We start from the raw sequence: 14799 nt of genomic DNA, 5'->3' as shown, positions 1-14799 counted from the left end.
GGTCTTTTCCCCCTCATCGTCAGCCAGTTTCCTCACCACGCGCATTGCGCTCGTATGCAACCCCGCCTTTTTCAGCTTCACCCTCCTCCGCTTGGCTGAACCCGCGCTATTGCAGACAAGCCACGAGCTCACCTCCCACCCCCCCTCCCCCCCTCTCCCCCCTCTGTCTCACTTCATGGATCGTATTCCTCCGCCACCCCTCGCCATGGATCGAATTCCGCCCTCTTCCTCCTACCCCACGCCTGGGTCCGCCGGCCCAGTGCCCCCCGCCATGGCCTCCGCAGCCCATCTCTCTCCGCTCACCACCGTTCACGAGGGTCGCATTTGGGCCCTACAAGTGGTACAGCAGCCGATTCGCGCCCGCATGTGTGGCTTCGGTGACAAGGTCAGTCTTGTCGATACCCGCAAGCGCCTTCGGACTAGCGCATGGATCTGAATTTTTCGTTTGTCGCATTGTGCTCGAACTCTTCTTCAGGCGTTGGAAAGGACTGGAGATCTTGGATCCATGCGACTCGGATATTGGTCCGGATGCAGTTCCGTCGGCAAGAGAATCGCTAGGCAGAGGCATGGAGTCCGATTGGGTTGTCGCCAAACCTGCATGGCTCGGATGGTTCGTGAAGCTCGGGGACGCTGAGTCGCGAACGCATTGAAAAGAAAATCAGGACTTGTCTGCAATTGGCTGCTTCTGATTGCTAGCGCTCTTTTGATGAGACTCGAAGTCGCATGGATCTGAGTCTTGGGTTTGGCCTGTTCTTGGATGAAGAGAATTCGGCACGTGACAGACGTTCTTAACCCAGAGCCAGGCGCTGTGTTTATGTCAAATCGTCTTTACCTTTGCTGACCATCATCAGGATCGACGACCCATCACGCCTCCTCCATGCATCCGTCTAATTGTCCGGGACGCTCAAACTGAAAAGGAAATCGATATCAAGTAAGTCGACGCCCCGGGTTCGCCAATGGTGATGCGACAAACACTGATCAAATTGAACTAGTGAGATTGATACCTCCTTTTATGTACTCATGGTCGATCTGTGGAATGCCGAGGGGACGAGCGAGGTCAACTTGGTGAAGCACTCGGCCACCTCTCCGTCGATATCTACCGCCATGTCCTCGTCATACCCGCCCCCGTTGCAGAACGTCTCACCCTCGTACCCTCCGTACGCGCAAAATGCCTATGGTCAGCCTGTCGGTTACCCGCACATGAATAACTACTACGCCGGAAACCCGCAACTTCAATACCAGAACCCCTATGGAGCGAATCCGCAAGCCCAACCTTACTACCCCTACTACGCCGGGGGTCACATGCCACCCGCCAACATCTCCCCAGCGCAGCCGGTTACCGCCGCTCCAGGTGCTGGCATGTTCACGCGAAATCTCATCGGCAGTTTGAGCGCCAGTGCATTCCGACTGACGGATCCGGAGAACAAGATCGGTGTCTGGTTCATTCTGCAGGACCTGAGTGTACGGACAGAGGGTTCCTTCCGGTGCGTGTTTTGAACAGTAAACTCCCCTGCTGTGCTACTGCTTAGCTGACTTTTCCTCTGCAGCCTGAAAATGAGCTTCATCAACGTGGGCACCCAGTCCGGGGAATCTCCCAATGGCGTGTCAGTGATCAACCACGGGGCAGCGCCCGTTCTGGCATCCGTATTTTCCGACCCCTTCCATGTATACTCCGCCAAGAAGTTCCCCGGTGTCATCGAAAGCACGTCCCTCAGCAAATGCTTCGCGCTCCAAGGCATCAAGATCCCGATCCGAAAGGACGGCGTCAAGGGATCGCGCGGGCGGCACAGTGACAACGATGACGGTGGAGACGATTATGACTAGAAAGCCGATGATGCGCTTGTCTGGTCTGTGAGATTCGCCTTTTCCTTGATTTACTTCTTTTTGCTGTTTGCCTAATACCTCCTCTGGCGCAAAGTTTTATGGGTTCTGGTAATATGACCTGGGTTCCTGGGAATGCGGTGTTTCTCTAAAGGGACTGGTTCCGGGGTTGGGAAAGGGGTTTGTTTTCATCAAACGGATTGGGTGTATTGGTATCGGTATCGGGACCGGTGTCGTGGGCTTTTCTATTTGTGCCATTAGTTTTCTACTTGGTTTTATCCTTTGCTCTATATCTCTTCCAGTCCTTACTTGTGCTACTCGGTGGTCTCTTTTTCTCTTTGCCTTATTAATTTTACCCTCAATGCTTCCGAGTCTGTGTTGCTGCCCCTCTGTGCGAATACTGCTATGCTTTCCTTACCTGCGTGTCCCCCCGTGTATAACTTGGGTAGAAGACAGTCAGTCGAATGTCTAAACTGGATCAACTCTTCATCTTCAACAACCTCGTTTTCTAATATGTTTGTGCCCAAAGGCAAGGGGCGGGGGATGAGTCTAATTCTGACATTTGTGGGTGAGCATCATGGTGCATGCACGTCAAGCACTGCATCTCATTCTCATAATTCATAATTCTCATGTACTGTAGCTGTACTGTACTGTACCTTCTCTCTTCGCCTCTTCAGAAGCTCTCATGAAACCCACTGCAAGTAACAACCTTCTTTGACTTGTCTCTTGAAGCTTCAAGTTCTGGAGTTCCTTTCGCAGCTAGCGGAAGATAGCGAATCGCATTTCCTTACTACCCTTGGCTCTTGGCTCTATGTTGGTGTTTCACTTGATCCTGTTGGCGTACAGTACTTTAACGTTTGTCCTTTACCAGACTGAATAGGAATACTCTGAGTTGAGGGGAAGCATAGGCAGGACCAACGACTTCGTGTACGTAGATGGGTCTAGTAGGGTTATGCTGACTGTATGTACTGTACGTCTCAGCTGCGTTGGACACAATGACCCGCGCGCCATCGTGCAACAAGAGTAAGCACGTGGGGTCAACCCCCGGGGCTGGCCTGTATCAGCCATGTCTCAGGGTCGAGGTTATAGTACCGGTACGCAGGGTCAGCTTATCCAATAACCGACATGTGTTTACGTTACGACCAACGATAGCTCAAAGCACGTAGCACATACTGTCTCCAGGGTGAAAAACAGGGTATCTGGTTCTATATACTTTGTTCATCGAGATCAAAACACAAACAAAAAGCTTTTTTCCTCTCCGACATTAGTTGCGCCATATCCGTACGGCCTTGTCCTTGCCGCCACTTCCCACCTTCTGTCCGTCGGGACTCCAGTCCACCGCGAACACTTCATCCTTGTGTCCCGGCAGGTCCTCGGAGAGCTTGCCCGTGCGGACGTTCCACACCTTCAGGGTCGTGTCTTTCGACGAGGAGACGAGCATGCGGGAGTCGGCGGAGAAACAGCATTGGTAGACGGCTCCGACGTGGCCGCGGAGAGTGGTGATGAACCTATGAGGTGGTATTCGTTAGTGTCGAGGCTCCAGGACCCAATAAGAACGGAAGGTTGCACTCACTTTCCATCCCGGGCATTCCAGAGCTTGACGTGGTTGTCGAATCCCGCCGAGGCGATGTACGCCATATCCGGCGAGAATGTGACATGGTTGACCTCCTTCTGGTGACCGAGCAGTCGCGCGACGGGCTTGCTGGAGTTCTCCGGCTCCCAGAGATACATGGTGAAGTCGTCGCTGGCCGAGACGAGCTTCTCGACGATCTTGTTGTTGATAGTGGCGGCGTGCTCGTACCGCTGCTTCGCGGCGGCGACCTTCTCGGCGTCGGCCTGCGGGACTTGGCCCGTGTGGTCGTGGTAGGCGGTCCGGAGGACGAAGTCCGTGGACAGCGCCAGGTGGTTCACCCGGTGGGCGTGGGCGGACAGGGTCTGGATCAGGGTGCCGTTCTCCGCGTTCCACACCTTGACCGTCTTGTCATGCGAGGCCGTGTAGATCTTGCCCGTGCCGCCCCACTTGACGCAGGTGACCGAGCCCTTGTGGCCGGTGAGAACCATATCGATGCGCTTGCTGACCACGTCCCAGACGCGGACCGTCGAGTCCTTGGAGGCGGACGCCAGGCGCGGCCGCCCCGGCTGCTGTAGGTGATAGGGCTCCCACGCCAGGCTGGTGATCCACTTCGCATGGCCCTTCAACGGCGCCCCGAGCGCTGTGCCCTTTTTCGCGTCCCACACCCGCACCGTGTTGTCCATGCTGCCGGTCGCGATCATCGCGCCGTTGGGGGAGTAGCTGACCGCCAGCACCCAGCTAGTGTGACCCTTCAAGGTATGCAGGGGGGTTCCGGTGTCGCAGTCCCAGATTCGGGCCGTTGAGTCACCGCTGCCGGTGACCATGGTGGACGAATTGACGGGGGAGAAGGAGGTGGCCAGAATCGCTTCCCCGTGTCCGGCGATGGAAGCAGAGCATCGCGAGACCGCCTTGACTCGGAAAACCGCCTGCGGCGTGTAGTAGAGGTGAACGGTATCTTCGGTGGTCTTGAGGCCCGGCTTGAGCAGCGAGTGGTACAGATGTGTTAGAATGTCGATCGTCTGATTGTCCTTATCGTCCGACTGGTAGGTAAACCGGTATGGCACCCGCTCATCATCTTCCTGGGTTTTTTTGCGAAGGAGCGGAAATTAGTATATCTGGTATGAGGTCACCATCTTCGCATGTGTGTCGCGTACCTACATTGCCTTGTAGGGTATTGAGTAGCGTCTCCAAGTTCTTTACGTTGGCATCGGCCACTGGGACGGACACTGCTGGTCCGGTTGGCGCTCCTGTCGCTTGGTCGAAAAACTGCACTCGGACACTGCCCAGATTCTCCGGGATGCTCTCGATCTCTTGCTGAAGACGGGCCTTCTCGGCAATCTCCGTCTTCTGACGCTTGGTAGGAGGAGGCAGAAGAGTCGCCATTGTGAGAGTGATCTGGGGGGTTTGTTGTGTGAAGGTCTTCTAGCCTTTTAGAAAAAAAAATCGATAAAGAATCCCGGGCGGACTGACTTATCGCTGCCGTGGGGGAAGATCGGCACTATCCCGCTTTCGGACATCGGAGCATCCCCCATGCTTGTGAAGTGTATGATTGCATTTAAATGACCTTCATCCTTCATTCAAGTCCTCGTATCTGGAGACCAGCAATGTTCACTCGGTCCGACTCACTAAGTTACCACATCTCCATAATCCCACCCCACTATGGATGACTCAACCCAATCGATTCGGGAGCACATTATTCGCCAGATTCGAGAGGTCCTTTCTCAGTTTCTGCCGAGTGTCGGCTCAGATACCATGCGAATACTTGGTGTCACTCCAAATAGTATTCTTGAGCCCAGAAATTACTTAGAATCCATACGTCCATTTGTCTCAGAGATTGAAGAGTACCTTCAGAAGAATCGCCCGGATATCGAGACTCGTTTTGTTGCTGCTAAAATCTTCCGCGGGAAGACCTCCTATTTTATACTCGACCTCAATAATGCTGATTATAACTATGAAACTGCTCATGATTGCAAGAGATTAATCCCTGTTTACGTTCTTCGTCTATCGAAAAGACAGGCTACAATTATTCGAGAACCGGAGCTGGATGGGACGGTCGCTAAGGTTCTTAGGAACATGCACAATCTCCATGGCCAGGACCCTCTACCTTTATTTGACAACCATTATGATGAGAATCTTCAATACCCCAACCCCCGCCGCCCGCAATTTGAGTACTGAATTGGTTTCGCGACTGTCTTTGGGAGGTCAGAACGGTCCTATGTGGCCAGAGAACGGCATCATCAAGAGGCCATATCACATCAAGTAGGTCTGAGCTCCTATGGAAAACATACATAGTATATTACTCAGTATTCTTAGTAACATGAGCAGAGGAAGCCTCCCTCAGCACCTTTGTAAGTAAGTCAGTAAGGCCTTATAAAGCATCTCTCCTTACAACTTATAGAGGTGCGTACTTATTATCGATGATCTATAAATCCTAATCAACAGCAAGAGTTTTCTGGAGTAAAAATGAGGGTTTTGCATGTAAGCTGTATATAAAATCAGCGGCCATGCCGGAAGTGCGTGGCTCTCTTCAACAAGAGATAGTTTCACTCACTAATAGGGGTGTTGATCAGACAGAGTCCTTAAGATTGGGGGTGGAAAAGGGAGTGCACTGGGAGCGCGCCGGGATCAATCACGTGTAGCTCTTACCAATTGGGCAAGACTTCTACCTCACTGCACCTGGAAAGAACTTGCGCACAGAGACTGCATACTCTCCAGGCAAACACTATGGCCTCCATCTACTCCAGGGCCTCCTCGGTGGGCGCTTCAGATTCATTCGTCGCCCTCACCCGAGCAAGTAGTTCACGGCCCCGAACAGCAACACGACCGACAACCTCGGCGACGAGCGTCGCATCCCAAGATATTGTCTGTGCAGTCAGCGAGTCTCGCGGCGTCTCAGCTACGGTTGGCTTGGCCTTCGTCAATCTCTCTACTGCAGAGGCGGTTCTATGTCAGATTTGCGACAATCAGACCTATGTCAAGACCGTCACGAAGATTGGCGTGTATGAGCCCACGGAGATTCTCCTAATGAATAGTGCACAGGAATCCAAACTCGCCTATATACTTAAGGAGAACATCCCAGACACAACGTTCACCTCAGTGGACCGGAAGTTCTGGTCCGAAACAATGGGCCACGAATACGTGAAGAGACTGGCTTTCTCAGAAGATGCCGAATCCATCAGGATGGTCCTGGAGGGGAACTATTTTGCCTCTTGCTGTTTTGCTGCCGTATGTGCTCACAGGAGGGTCGGGGATGAGCGAAACAGCCATTGATCCTTGACAGGTTCTGAAATACGTCGAGGTAGAAATCAACAAGGCTTTCACCTGCCATTCTCTGCGAATCAAATACGAGCCATCTCAGGGTGCAATGTCGATTGACTTATCTACTATTGTATCTTTGGAGCTCACTCAGAACTTACAGGTTGCGAGGTCAAAGGATAGCCTTTTCGGACTACTCAACGAGACACTGACTCCCATGGGCACACGGCTGCTCAGGGCGAATATTCTGCAGCCTTCTACCGATGGATCGCAGCTACTGGCCCGCTACGACGCAGTCGAGGACCTGACCACCAAAGAGGACATGTTTGTTTCCATCAGACAGGGTTAGTGATTGGCTGCTTAAGCTCTCTTCTGCGCTGACATAGCCGTGGATAAAGCCCTCAAGGGTTACCTTGACGTCGACAAGGCTTTGACTTCAGTGAGTGGAGTTCGAGCCGAACTTACATGCAAGAATTAACCGCCTAGCTTATCCTTGTCCCTACCAAACGAGCAATCGGATACGTCGAGCAATCTGTAAACAATGTCATCATGGTCAAAACATATGTCTCATCCATCAAGTCGATATACAAGACACTTGCTCCGGCTCAGAGTAATCTGCTCCTCAACATCAGAGAGGTAGAGTCTAGACGGCTTCATGAGATTTCAGGCTAATCACAGTCTCTAGCTATGCGCCCCGGAAGGTCATCAAGCACTGGAGCAGCTGATCGACGAAACTCTGAACGAAGAAGTCACCTACCAGACGAAGCCACTCGACCTCAGGAATCAGAGGATATACTGCGTCAGGGTAACGACCTTTCCCGTGCTCCACTATTTGAGCTGACCACTTCGATCTCCAATCCGGATCCCAGGCTGGGGTCAATAGCTTGCTTGATGTCGCAAGGCAGGCTTATAAAGAGGCCAATACAGACGCTACGGAATTGGTCACTGCTCTAGCGGGCAAGTGCCATCCTCAAACTATCTTGCGTCTAGTATCTCTCTAACGCCTGTAGAATGCCATGACCTTGCTCTCGATCTGAAGTATGATAGAGCCCGCCAATACTACATCAGCATTCCAACCACAGAGACTCATACACTACCCGAGGTCTTCATTAATGTCTACCGCAAGAAGAACCGCGTCGAATGCCAGACGCTCGATCTCGTCAAGCTGAACCACAAGATTCGAGACGCGCACAACGAAGTGATTAGCATGAGCGACGAGACGGTCCAGGATCTGATCACGAGCATCTGCTCCGAGGTATCGAGTCTGTTCAAGATCAGCGAGGCCATCGCCATTCTCGACATGCTAGCCTCTTTCGCACAGTTAGCCACGAGCCACGAGTACATCCGCCCGGAGATCACCAACGTGCTCGCCATCAAAGCCGGCCGCCACCCGATCCGCGAGAAGATCCACGCGAAGAAATTCATCCCGAACGACGTGTACGCCACGCCGCAGACGCGGTTCAACGTCATCACGGGCTGCAACATGAGCGGCAAGTCGACCTACATCCGGTCGATCGCCCTGATGACCGTGATGGCCCAGATCGGCTGCTTCGTGCCGGCGGAGTATGCCTCGTTCCCCATCATCCACCAGCTGTTCGCGCGGGTCGCCACCGCGGACGAGGTCGAGGCCAACGTCTCCACCTTCGCCGCCGAGATGCGCGAGATGGCGTTCATCCTGCGCAACGTCCAGCCCGAGCAGCCGAGCATGGTGATCGTCGACGAGCTCGGCCGCGGCACCAGCACCGCCGACGGCCTGGCCATCGCCATCGCCATCGCCGAGGCGCTGGTCGAGAGCCACGCCCTGGTCTGGTTCGTGACGCACTTCCGCGATCTGGCGGTCATCCTGGGCGAGCGCAGCGGCGTCGCCAGCCTCCATCTGGCCGCCGAGATCAGCCCCGACGCGTCCAAGATGACCATGCTCTACAGGGTCGCCGAGGGACCCGACACCACCCGCTTCTACGGCCTGGCCTTAGCCAAGCTGGTCGACCTCCCGCCGGGTGTCCTCGAAACGGCGCAGGAGGTCGCTGAGAGCTTGGACCGCATGGCCAGGCGTCGGCACGCGAAGACCCGCGCATTGGCCGTCACCTGCAGGCGCAATCTGATCCTTTCGCTCAGGGAACAGTTGCTGTTGGCGCGGGATGGGACCCTGGGTAACAAGGCTCTTTGGCGGTGGCTGAAGCGTCTCCAGGATGAGTTTCTCCTGCGCATGGCCGCGATTGACGGGGATGTGGCGAAGGTTAGTGGTGATGATGGCGCTGAAGAACATGCTGAAGACGACGCTGACGATTATGGTATCAATGATACTGAAGACGACGATACTGGCGACGTTGAAGATGACGATAGCGAAGATGATAAAGGTGAGAGTCCCGAAAACTCGATGGATCCGGAAGCGCCTGAGGATCGCCTGAGCTGGTCGGGATAATGCGTTCGCGTTGACCCTGCCGGCAGAACTATAGCACAAAATCGGTAGGTTTAGCATTGTAGACCTACCGTGCCTGCTGCCCAGTCTAATATAGGTTGAAGTATGTCCAGGGTGAAGAGGAATAGCAGCATATATGTACAGTACCCGGTAGCACCTCCTAGTAGTATCCAGGCATTGAGCCACTGCGATTGCGCTCTCAGGGCGGATTCACAGAATATCTACATCTGTCCGGTGCCTGGTAGTATTACTTCGATCTTTCTAGTCGCCTGCCTAGCAAGGCCCCAGCTCATCGTTCTCTCGCAACCACATGGCCACTATAGACAGACCTTCACGAAGAGAAAGACAGTCTCTTTGGCCTCCAGTATTGATCAGCCTCCTATCTCAATCAGATGACTATATTTACTTGTGTTACGGGAAAGCAAAATATACAATATGAAAACTCTACTTTTTTTTGTATCCTTAAACAAGTCCCCGAGCCAACTCTGAGTGAAACAACACGCTTAATAACAGGCTCAAACATGACAAAAGACTTCTTCGGAAGATGGAGGTACAGAGCTCGTGGGTGTGTGGGTGTAAATCGTCTATGTAGATAGATACATACTGAGTGTATCAGATATGCGGAGAAAGACGGAAATTTCCCTAAATTATCCGAAATGGAACAAGGTCTGTTTTCCTTTCTTGCCTTTGCCCTTCTTGCCCCCGACAGCAGGGAAATCCTCGTCCTCCGCGGTGGAGTTGGCGCCGGAATCGTTCCGGGACGAGGAGCTCCAGGCGTTCACCTGCGGTGCACGGTTGTCCCAGCGGACAGTGCCGCGGGTGAGACCTGCCATGAGGACGTTGGGTTTGGGTGCGGCGGGGAGGGCTGGGAAAGCGTCGGCGCTGCTGGTTTGGGCCGGCCGGGAGGTGGCGGGAGTGCCGGAGCGAGTGGAGTAGGTGCGGGGGGTGATGGAGGGCGAGGGGGCGGCGGAAGTGGGTGCTGCTGCTGAGCTTGCCCACGGGGTGGATGAAGCTGGCGTGGATCGCGGGGCAGAGCGAGCCGTCGCAGAGGAAAGGGGAGGGAAAGCACTGGCCGAAGAGGACCCGGAGGGCATGGCACCACTTCTACCGACGGCGGATCGGGAGGACTGCGCAGTGGAGGATTTGAGACGCAGGACACGCTTTCCTCCCACGCCGCTGCCATTGACGGTTCCTGGCGACATGCCGGGGATAGTCCCGCCAGGGCCGGGGAGGGCAGGATAGTCTTCGTTGATCGCACGCCAGTCGTTCCAGGATTTCAGCAATGCATTGCGCTTGTTGTCGTCTTCGTAGATCTCGGCGAGCTCTTTGATCAGTTTACCGAGCTCGGTGCTGGAAGTGTCAAAGAGGGAGAAGAAAGCGTCGATTAGCTCGGTGGCCGAGATGGAGGAAGTGCGATAGCTGGAAACTCGGGTGCGGAATTCGTTGAGTTTGTTCCTATCATTGCCGAGCAGATTCGAGGCGCGTTCTACGACGGCAGCATGGCGCAGGCGGCGTGCTTGTTCCTGAGGGGAGACGGGGCCCGCATCTGCGTTCAGATTGAGGTCGCTCATTTCAGCAACGGGTGTGGATGCGGCCGGAGGCGTCTGCACAGGCGTGGCAGCCGCGGATCGAGCGGGAGCGCGCACAGGTTGAGTGTCGCTGCGGGTGAGCTGGCCGCCGAAACTCCGGGTGGAAACAGACTGTGCACTTTGAATGGCCATCTGTCGTTGATAGGCAATCTCGTCTCGTCTCAGGGGCTGTGCGCTCGAGACGGGCAGAGGCTCTGAGTTGGGATCCCGTCCACGACCTGCACCACGGCGTTGTCGTTGAGGCTGGTACGGAGCTCTGTAGTCAAATGTAGAGAGGTCGACGGTACGTGCGTCGCGTCTTGCATCCTTCGAGAGCCCGTTGGGGTGGTTTTCCAGCTGGTGCGCTTTGAGATCCATCTGAGATTCGAAGACCACGAATTTCTTCTCTAAGCACTCCTGATCCAAGCAGAGGAAATGATCTTTTTGGAAATGGTCCTCTAGCGCGTTGTAGTCAATGTAGTACTGTTGTTGGCGGTTACTTGATTGTCGATCGCAGATGTGGCACCGCTCATGACGGTCACGACAGTGAGCGTAAAGTTCGTCATCGCCGTAGAAACGCTGCCGACAGAAACCACACTCTGGGTGTCCTTTGAATCCACTTTGGTCAATCGCACCAGGAACATCGTCTCCATGTCTCTCGTGTCGCCGCAATTCCTGGTTAGTGAAAAGCTCATGCTCGTGGGTAAAGACCTTCTTGTTCCGTGTGCAAAGATCGCTAGAGGTAGAGAATATCTGTAAGTAAATGCACAAATGCTCACTCAAGAGCGAAGATACTCACCACATCACCCTGCCATGCTTGGTCTTAACATGGCGATGCAGGTCAGGCCATCCCAAACAAGCGACATCACAGCTCCTTTCGGGACAGTTGTATCGCAATAATAACACAGTGTCCTCGAAGATCTCACCACTCTCATACTTGATTCCAAGGTTGTCATCCTTTTGGGAGAAATCGGCTTCTGTGAAGTCCTCAAAGCGCTTAGCATGGTCATCTGTGAAGATCACAAAGCTGGATTCCGTCTGTCGCAGCACACAATTATTAGCACCTAGCCAATTAACGGCATGGGGGGGGCAAAGCAGAAGCACATACCCGACAGTGTGCACAAGCTTTGTTCTTATACAACGCTCTCAACCGCAACGCGCAAATATGACAGGTCCGGTGGTTGCAAGGTGAGACGGAGGTATGCTCAACCTTCGAGGCACAGATGAAGCAGACCTCCCCATCGTCTGCGTCATCGGAATCCTCTGCGACCGCCTGCTTTCCTCTACTCTCAGTTGTGGTTGTGGGTTTGGCATCAGTCGTGTTCGCGGCGGACTTCTGTTTGTCGCGACCTCCCCCGCCGCCGCCGCCGCCGCGGCGGGGTCCATGACCTCTGGATCTTGACCCTTTTCCTGGACCGTCGGTTGTTTGTTGCGAGGCTTCCGCCTGTCCAGGTTGGCGAGCAGCTCCGAATCCTCCCCCTCGTCCGCGCCGACGGCCGCCTCGGTTTGAGCCTTGCGGTCCGGAGGGGGCCTGAGCAGGTTGAGTCTCAGACATCGGGAGGTATGGGAGAAGTAGTGAATGAAATTGGCGGAACCAGTTGAAGAGATCGAAGTTTAGCAGGAGATCTGGGTGACAAAAAGAGCTCTGGCTCCCTGGAGCCTTTGCGACGAAGCGTTGATTGTGACGGAGGAGTAAAGAGAGTAGTCGCTGCTAATGACCAGCTTTCCAGTGCAAGCGGCGGCGGGCAAAAAAGTCGGGTTTGCGGCATGCTTAGTGAGCAAACAAGCATCATCGATGACATCCCCCTCCTTTCCCCCCCTTTCCCTTCCTTCATTCACTGAGACTGACGATCGTTACAAATCGGCTCAGTCCATGGTATGACTCATTTCTAGTCATGATAACTCATCCACAACATTCAAACAAAAACCGAGTCGAGGTTGTGTCTCATATCCCCTCCAAAATGCCCCATGGCCTACTAGTCTTCAATGCGGGGGAGAGGCAACCCAATTGCTTATGCACACTCAGATGGATTTCTGGCATTTTTGACTAATGCCTACGCTGAAAGGCGACAGGCTATATGAGCCCACCATCAGAATCATATATGATATCTAAATAGAATTATCCATCGCGCCTATTTCAAAGGCAGCACCAACTCCCGCTGGAGAGAAACTATCAAATCAACAAAAGGAAATAGGAGGCAAGCATCTCGCCAATGACAATATCAGTAAGTAAAATCAGGAGAAGGGAAAAGAAAAGAGCCAAGGATGAGACACTATGAGAGGGCAATGAGAGAATAAATAAGAAACAAGCAATGTAGCGCCGGGTCTCCTTATGCGGTGCAATGAGTGTAAATAAGATGGTCGTAAGTGCAGCAACATATTCGCCGCAGGCTGCCCTGTCCTGAAGGCTACCGGTCACCGTAGTTCTCGATCAACGGAAACAGGTCATTCGTCGGGGCTATATAAGTTCTGACTCAAAATTTTGGTCATGGTGAACATATGTATACGGTCTTGCTTGAAGACTGCGCGCATTGCGTCGTCGCAGCAGATCTGTCGCCTATCACTAGGGTCTTGAAGATTATGCTCGTGAATGTACTGCCAGAGTCGCTTGACTGTCTGCGGACGAGAAAGCTGTGGTATAGTCAGCAACAAAGCCAGAGAATGAGAAAAACATAACAGACAAGGGGGAAACAGACAGTAACCTCGCCACCCAACAGAGCAGAGAGCGCTGGTGAAAGAGTGAGTGGTTTCTGAGGAAGTGTCAGTAAACGTGTTAGACTTGAAAGAAGAATCTGAAGCTCACATGAAAACCGCCGGACCGGTTGACTTTCTTTCCCGATTCTGAGCCCGACTCAAGGTCAGAGTCATCTTCCGCCTTGACCTTCTTAGACGTCTTCGCCTTGGTCTTCTTCTTCACGGGAGGAGCTCGGCGCGCATTGCCCCCACGGGTTTGACGAGCGCGCATGTTCTCCTCGGCCTGTAGCTTTGCAGCGTACAGGGCGTCCGCATCGATATCGTTGTCCGGCTTCTTCTTCTTTGCTGGGGGCGTCTTGCTCGAAAGGTCCGAGTTATCCTCACTATCCGCTTGGCGTTTGTGAGAAATCGAGGACTGTGCAGGAGACGATGGGTCCGCAGGGGGCGTTTCGGAGCCGTGGCTGGGACCATGGCCATTGGTGGTTGTGACAGCAGTCACAGCCGGCTCGGGTGCAGCTACAATGCCCCCTCTTGCCGCAAAGATGTCGAAACGTTCCATGATAAGCTGCTTGACGGCAGCCTGAATACGAAAACGAGGTTAGCAATATGTTACGCCGACGCTGGAAGTATAAAAAGCAGGGTGTCGCGAGGAGAGTCCAAGTCCGGGGAGCTGACCTTTTGCGGGGTAAGGTCATATCCGATCTCTTCCTGAAGGCCTTTGCGAATGCGCTTCTCGGAGATGGTATTCAGGTCGCTTTTTGCTAAGATCGAATCGATGATCGGAGTAAACTGCACACGGGCCTCTGGTGAGACTGGCGCAAAAATGGGGTGATGTCAGTTGAGAGCGATCTCGGCACTGCTGCGTGGCCCGGGAACATCAGACTCCGAACTTACGCGACATTTTGTTCCAGTGGCTTCGCTATCCGCGTTAATTCCAAAACTAATGTGAACAGAGACTCAGAAAGATGTCAATTGCTAGCCAGAGGCTGGGTGTAGGCTAATAGGGTAGCAAATGGCAGGGTCTAGGGCGCGGGTGGTGGTGCTCTGGGAGGAGGGAGCGTCTAGATCTGGGCGTAGCGCTGGCGCTTAGGACCGGCGGGGCATAAGAGGGAGCACGATAGAGAAATCCCCGGAAGATGCGATGCAAGACGAGGGATTGTGTAATGAACAACGAGAAAAGAGATAATGACTGGAAGATGGCCGGTCCAGGACTACCAACAGCTCTCACCCACACGAGCAAGACGAAGAAGAGGCGTGGGGAGGAGGGGGGGGGAGGAGAAGGGACGATACGTGGGATCGCGATTGTTATGATGTCCAGCCAAGCCGATGTACTGTACAGGTCGGATCGGTTAGAGTGACAATCATCATCAGCCGGTCGAGAAGCTGGGGGACACGGCTTAGTCAATCTAAATCACGTGTACTGCACTAGTAAGTTAGAAGTCCCCGACTTCCCACTCCCCCACTCCACT

At 53.8% G+C, this 14799-nt stretch overlaps 3 protein-coding genes across 3 annotated transcripts; 1 reads left to right on the top strand and 2 right to left on the bottom strand.

Annotated features, from left to right (window-relative positions):
* Positions 1–317: 317 nt before the first annotated feature.
* On the top strand, positions 318–2266 carry BO66DRAFT_394109 (velvet factor family protein; the record flags this gene model as incomplete). Its single annotated transcript, XM_025647913.1, has 4 exons — positions 318–385; positions 852–931; positions 993–1484; positions 1548–2266. Coding segments are annotated over exons 1-4 (866 nt in total), but the record flags the coding sequence as incomplete, so codon positions are not given.
* A 754-nt stretch (positions 2267–3020) lies between these two features.
* Positions 3021–12329, bottom strand: BO66DRAFT_422408 (uncharacterized protein). The gene is made up of 6 exons (XM_025650047.1): positions 11745–12329; positions 11436–11674; positions 9776–11372; positions 4553–4789; positions 3395–4473; positions 3021–3329 (listed from the first exon to the last, which is right to left on the bottom strand). The coding sequence occupies exons 1-6, from the start codon at positions 12189–12191 to the stop codon at positions 3086–3088; spliced, it is 3843 nt and encodes a 1280-aa protein (XP_025500887.1). The 5' UTR covers positions 12192–12329; the 3' UTR covers positions 3021–3085.
* Positions 12330–12646: 317 nt separating this feature from the next.
* BO66DRAFT_394105 (SWIB/MDM2 domain protein) lies at positions 12647–14662 on the bottom strand. The gene is made up of 5 exons (XM_025647912.1): positions 14225–14662; positions 14006–14142; positions 13440–13910; positions 13333–13386; positions 12647–13267 (listed from the first exon to the last, which is right to left on the bottom strand). The coding sequence occupies exons 1-5, from the start codon at positions 14229–14231 to the stop codon at positions 13082–13084; spliced, it is 855 nt and encodes a 284-aa protein (XP_025500886.1). The 5' UTR covers positions 14232–14662; the 3' UTR covers positions 12647–13081.
* Between the last annotated feature and the right edge of the window lie 137 nt (positions 14663–14799).

This window comes from Aspergillus aculeatinus (assembly GCF_003184765.1).
Source record: "Aspergillus aculeatinus CBS 121060 unplaced genomic scaffold BO66scaffold_45, whole genome shotgun sequence".
Classification (NCBI taxonomy): domain Eukaryota; kingdom Fungi; phylum Ascomycota; class Eurotiomycetes; order Eurotiales; family Aspergillaceae; genus Aspergillus; species Aspergillus aculeatinus.
Note: the sequence above shows the minus strand (reverse complement) of the source record. Positions and strands in the feature narration are given on the sequence as shown.